Source organism: Sinocyclocheilus grahami, unplaced genomic scaffold (genome assembly GCF_001515645.1).
Source record: "Sinocyclocheilus grahami isolate Dianchi unplaced genomic scaffold, SAMN03320097.WGS_v1.1 scaffold214.1, whole genome shotgun sequence".
NCBI classification, from domain to species: Eukaryota; Metazoa; Chordata; class Actinopteri; order Cypriniformes; family Cyprinidae; genus Sinocyclocheilus; species Sinocyclocheilus grahami.
Window position 1 is genome coordinate 109,571 of NW_015505393.1, and position 6,498 is coordinate 116,068.

General features: G+C 40.7%; 1 protein-coding gene across 2 annotated transcripts in view; it reads left to right on the forward strand.

Annotated features, from left to right (window-relative positions):
* Positions 1–6,053, forward strand: part of LOC107596060 (inhibin beta B chain-like) — an 8,714-nt gene extending 2,661 nt beyond the window's left edge. For both annotated transcript variants that reach the window (XM_016286666.1, XM_016286667.1), the window contains one exon: positions 4,258–6,053. In XM_016286666.1, the coding sequence (XP_016142152.1) occupies positions 4,258–5,039 (782 nt within the window). In that variant the 3' untranslated portion in view covers positions 5,040–6,053. The remainder of the gene's footprint in view (positions 1–4,257) is intronic.
* The last annotated feature ends 445 nt before the right edge of the window (positions 6,054–6,498 follow it).

Sequence of the window (6,498 nt, forward strand, 5' to 3'; positions counted from 1 at the left end):
TTAGAGGGCGCCAACGGCCTGATGATTATTTTTACACATTGCTGTGCGATCTAATACTTGTTTAATATTAACCAAGCACCATTTCATTCAAATGTCCACTTAATCTTTAATATTTGGCAATTTCTTTAGGACAGAAATGCTATAGCCACTGTAATTAAAAGAATATGTGGACATCAAAACGTGTAAACTCAGAGTGAGGGTTTGAGCTTTTATTTTGAAACCGCGATGTATTCTCCTGAGTTTGCATAGCTTTATAAATGATTTACCTTACAAATCTGATGAAATGGCACGTTGCGTTTCCAGATGAACGTTATAATAAACCCAAACTCACAACAACATGTAGAGATGGAGTTTGAGACGCTCCACACATGTAAATGATAACAGTTCCTGTGGAACTACTGTGAACAGAGCCGCTGTGTGACGCATGTACTTAACCTACACGCATGTAAATAATTAAAGTGCATATACTGTATTAGAACTGCATCGCATATATTTATTTAATTAAATCGTAGCGTTTGTGAATTCACAATTATGCTTAATTATCATTTTTTAAATCGGTTTAATATATCATGCAGCCTTGGAAAACAGACTAAAAATGTGTTTTATACATTCTCGTCCGTGAAATGCGCCACTTCTGGTATTTTGCCAGTTAGTCGACGCGAGCAAAATGAAGTCGAGGATTTTTAAAAATCGAATAGTCGAATAAAATCAACGAATCGCGACAGCCCTAGTCTGAAAAAAGTAATAGAAATATAATGAATGTAAATAAAAAAATTTTTTTTTTACAGTATTTATGCAGCAACCCTGAATGATAGAGTAAGTCGTGAAAATTCATTGGTCAAAAAGGGTGGGGAGTGATGAAGATTTCTGGATTTAATTTTATTAACCAGTTCATCAATTATAGATCTAATAGTACAGTTCAGTTTACAGGAGAATGTATGGAGCTTGTTAAGTGTTAAAGAAAAACACATGGATTAACCCTTCTACACATTTTTAATTGTGTCAATGTAAGTTTGCATGAGCAAAAGGACGAAGAAATAGATCTAGAATATGGTCATGCTGAATAAGGCATTAATATGTGCTTAAGTACTAATAAACAGGTTCTGTGCTAGTAATATGCATGTTAATATGCAACTAGCTAATAGTGAACAGTGTTCCCTAATCCAAAGTGTTACCCAGATTTTTATATAGACAATCATAATCTATCTTCATTACCAGGAAGGATAGTTGATTTCCAATATCTTGGTTTGACACACATTTAAGCTTGTAAAACTGGCTTCTTTTTCTTCTATTCTTGCACACTGTGCAGCACAATTACCTTGGACATTATCTGAACTTCTTGCTCCAATAAGAATGATCTGAACACACTCATGACAGCGCAACAAAGATGCCAATTATTGAGAGAGTACTGTGCGTTCTTGCTAAACCCAATATGTCAACATTGGGAACAAAAACAACAAAAGAAATCACTCAGAATAATGCATGAGACATTTGAGTCGTTGTGGGTGACAGAGAGGCTGGGGTGGGGGGATGGACTTCTTATATCCTACTCTGAAAATGCATTTCAAATATCAACGCTCGATCAGGCCTCTTTGCAGTGTCCCCTATTATTCACAACACCTTTGAACCACTGAGCAGCAATGCATCATGAAACTGGCTCTCTGAACCCCCATCTCCCTCAAGGCCAGCTGGCACTAACCCCTCAAGTGAAGGCTGCCAGCCAGGGCATAGCATTAGAACAACCCTAGATCCATTCTGCTCAGAGGTACAAAAAGAGGAATTTGTGAGGTATGCAATGTGCAAATCACTGCAGCTGCAGGCAATTGGGTTGCCTCGCGTGTTGCATGCTCTTCCCTGCTGTATGACTGCAAGTCAGAAGGTGGCTCCGATCTCGCTCCATGCTTTAGGAGAGCAATAAGAAGAGGGCTGCCAAGGTACAGGAGAGGACGGCTGCCAATTTCAGGTCTCTATTGACACTGTCCTATGGGCCATTTCAGAAGTATTTGGTGTCCCGTAGCCACAGGAGCGGAGCGGTAGATGCTTGCTTCTCATTTGTCAGCGTAACCATTCGGACTCACTGAACTCTTCAGGACCAGTTCAGCACGGGGTATTAAGACTTCATTATTAGACATTATTCAGCGTGGCACAGTGTCCATAAGGCCAAAGAGCCAAATTGAACTCTTTAGAATTTTTTTGTTTTTTGACATTTGATCCAAAAAAGGAAATTAGAGCCTGTAGTGCTAACTGATTGGCAGACGGTCAAAATCTAATCAGGCAGCATGCCATGGTCTTGATCTTATTGATCTCCGACAAGCAGTTCACATTAAGCATTTTAAGCATGAGAGCAATCTTCAATGAAACACAGAAACAAAGCTAACGCCCATTTTCTCAAAAGTTAATTTGCCTGTACTCTGTTTGACAAAAAATAAAAGTATCAACAAAATAAAAATACCTAGACTGTATGCTACATTTTTTTCTTTGTATAAAGTGTACATGTAGATATATACTACATCTCTCACCATTTATTCTCAACAGTGTCTGGGAAATAACTTTTCGTGAGAATTAGGTCTTAAGGGCCTACACCAAAATAAAAATATGAAATGCATTGCTGAAATGAATATGTGTCAGGTTGCATACATTTGCTCAGAGGAGAAGATAAAAGTTAAACAGCCACAGGGAACCACAGGATGCAGGAGAAGCAGCAAGCTAAACAAACTCAAAATAGTAGAATTTTTAAGTGTTCTACAAAATTTTTTTAGTTATTATGCAAATATGTTGAAAGAATTCTGATGGGGCAAACTGATGTAGGTAAGTGTTGATATTTATGGGGATAAAGTATGCCACAACACTGACATCATCTCGTCTCCCTGTTCGCACAGCCTTGGAGAGTGCGAAGTGGACAAAGCCTTGTTTGACTAGATTCACTTTAAGCAGGAGCTGTTGAGACATGTTCTGAGCACATGGCCATACAAGTATATTTGTATCCAGGGGGCATATAAAGGCAGGTAACGAGGTGAAATGGTGGAGTAATCAGTTCAGTCAGTGTGTTCCCTATCATCATAGGACATACATGTTCACACCTGACACCTCTCCAGGGCTTGATTCTCTGTCACTGATGAACTTTGACTGTGTGTCTGCACTGTAGGATATAAAAGGCTTGGCTCCCAGCAAATCAGTCTTGACAGCCTTGTTAAAAAAAAAAAAAAACGGCACTGCTTGTCACCAGCATATGCGTTTGAAAGCTGGTCAAAAACTAGGTGTCTTAACTAGCATAACCAGATTTTTTTTTGTCAAACACCTTCACCAGAAAAGCCATGCAGGTTGATTGACTAGCTAACAATATCATACAGCAAAAATAACTATTATAACATTTTGAAAATTGACAGCACACTGTATGATGGAAATTATTACTGATTTGTTTGTAGTGTTGAACATGCTTTCAAGTCTATATTTTTTTTAATTTTCAAAAAAGCAGAGAGAGTGCATGTAAAGTCACTGCTACTCCATGTGAGGTCAGGCTGTCAACTGAAGAAGCCACCCTTTGTGGCAAGTTGTTGACATTAAACCAAACTAATCTGTTGGCAAACATGGTTATTTTACCATTTCAAAACCTTCCAATATTAAACAGCTCTGGCATTCAAATCAGGATTACGGAGAATATGATTGATTTGCAACTGTCAGCATCAAGTGAATTTCTCTCATTTTCTGAGTGGTCAAAAGAATATTTACAATCAAATTACAACAGCAAAAAAGCTCTGCATCTTGGACTTTCTAAATACAATTCGCTACACAACTGCATTTAGAAAGTCGCCAGTGTGATGTAAATGCCTCATCATGCTTCTCATTTCAAGGGCACACGCTCAATGCTGGGCTGTGCCACAGCAGCCTCTTAATACCTCTCGCAGTGCATTGTGTTGTCAGTCTTTCGGCTCCAGAAGCTCTGGGTTTTCACAGTTCTCCCTCCCTGTGAACTCAATGAACCCCCTGGGGCAAGGCCCATGTCCGACCCCCCCCACCCTTCCACACGGCCCAGCATCTTCAGCCCAAACCATGAGTCCAACTGGACTTGTGCCCAGAACTGTGGCATCTGGAAAAGTTAAGTGGTTTATGTCAGTGAATGTGGCTAAGGAAAGGTATTCGTCAGCAGAATCACAACCTGTTTGTGCTATTTCAAATGTGAGAAAATACATAAATGAGCTTCTTTTGGAAGAAAGAGTTGCTACTTGAGAATTAACAAACTTCTGTGGTCTCTTACAGATGATGTGACTCCATCGAAGTCCAGCCTCTACTTCTTGATTTCCAATGAGGGGAATCAGAACCTCTACGTGTTGCATGCAAACCTGTGGCTGTACTTCAAGCTGTTGCCAGGTACTCAGGAGAAAGGACTGCGGCGGAAGGTGACGGTGAAAGTGCACTACTATGAGCCTGGAGGGCAGAACGTGCACTGGCCCATGATGGAAAAACGTGTGGAGTTGAAGCGCAGTGGCTGGCACACCTTCCCTGTGTCCGAGGCCGTACGGGAAATGCTGGCAAAAGGGGGTCGCCGACAGGACCTCGACATTCACTGCGATGGCTGCGAGGCTGCCAACGTTCAGCCCATCCTGGTGGACCCAAACGATCCCTCACACCGACCCTTCCTGGTGGTCCGCGCCCAGCAGGCAGACGGGAAACACCGTATCCGAAAGCGGGGCCTGGAGTGTGACGGCACCCATGGTGGTTTGTGCTGCCGACAGCAGTTTTACATTGACTTCCGGCTCATTGGCTGGAACGACTGGATCATCGCGCCAGCAGGGTACTATGGGAACTACTGTGAAGGCAGCTGCCCAGCTTACTTGGCAGGAGTTCCGGGCTCTGCCTCATCATTTCACACGGCAGTAGTAAACCAGTACCGCATGAGAGGCATGAGTCCTGGTTCAGTCAACTCCTGCTGCATACCCACCAAACTCAGCACCATGTCCATGCTCTACTTCGATGACGAATACAACATCGTCAAGCGTGACGTGCCTAACATGATCGTGGAGGAGTGTGGCTGTGCCTGAACGGAAAAATCCACGTTAGGACATGTTATGAAGGCAGTGAGAGTCATATTTATGGTCTTTTTGAACCACATGCATATAGATTGTGTTAATATTTGTGCACTCACAAAGAACAGTCACACACACATTAGTACTAAAAGGCTTTGGGATGGTAAGGAAAAGGGAACACCACATGGTTTTTCTCTAGTTTGCCATTTCTAGACTTAAAAAAAAATGTCTCAATACTTTCCTCTCCAACAGCAAAAAGGAGACAACCTGGTATCACACTTTGACATAAGTACTTAGAGACTGTTGTACAAGCACTGACATATCTCCTACTTCAGAACACCAGCACTTCAACAGCTTGTTTAAGACAATATGACAAATCATTCCTGCTGATGTGGAGATTTCCAAATCAGTGTCATCTTCCCAGTCGTTCCCCAGAGGCATTCCCACAGTAATGACTCCGGTTGTCTGCAGCATTGTTCAATCTGTTGTGAGGCTTCTACTCAAACTGTAAGCACCTCTGGACAAGATCATCTTGAAACTAAAACCACTTCTGCCATTCTGCTAATATGTGCACATCTTGATTGTAGCAGACTGCATAACTAGATCTTGAGGTCTAACCGGTACAGCGCAAACTTCACCGCTTCCTTCATCTGCACACTTCAGTGGCTGACAAATGCTCGCAGCGGTGTGCGTTCCGCGGAGCCGCTTCCATTCTGTCCAGCTGGTTTACAGGGAGTACAGCACTTGCGAAAACTCTCAAAATGCACAATTTAAAGCACTTGCATATTGCAAAGCCTTCAAAAGGGTACATAGAGGTGGACCTACCCTTGCCCATAGTCCTTTTAATATAAAGTGCCGCACGAACTATGCAATGTATAGTAATCCTGAACTATGTCAAAAAAAAACTGAATTCTTCTTTCTGCTTGTCTTTAACTCTTTATCAATACTTGAAATGTGATCTTTCGCTTGCTTTCCAAAGCGGATGATTGTTACGATGTTTGCACTGAAAAGTTGCGGGATTAGTTAAAAGACGAAAAAAAAACCGAAAAAAAAACATCTGCCATTGAAAATGATATTTTTGTAGTAAAACTGAATTTTGTGAAAAATGTATTGTACCTAATGAATTGTACCAAAGAGGCCAATATTTTAGCTATTACAATAAGGTGGCAAGGCCATTCCAATATTTGTAAAATAATTATTGATACTTCTCAAGAGGCCTAATAATCAGGGTACAACATTATGGATTCCATTTGTAGCTCTGTCTAATTTTTTATACTATGTACAGAAAACTGATGAACACAATCTCTTCCTTGTCTTTAATTTTCCAGTCTACTATTTAATAAGATTTATTACTTAGCTGTTATTACAAAGTCACTTAGTTAAATGGATATCATCTCTGTACAGATTATGTAAAATAAAAATATTCTTTCTTAAATATTTTGTAACTTTAAAATAAATTCTTACTTTGCATCCT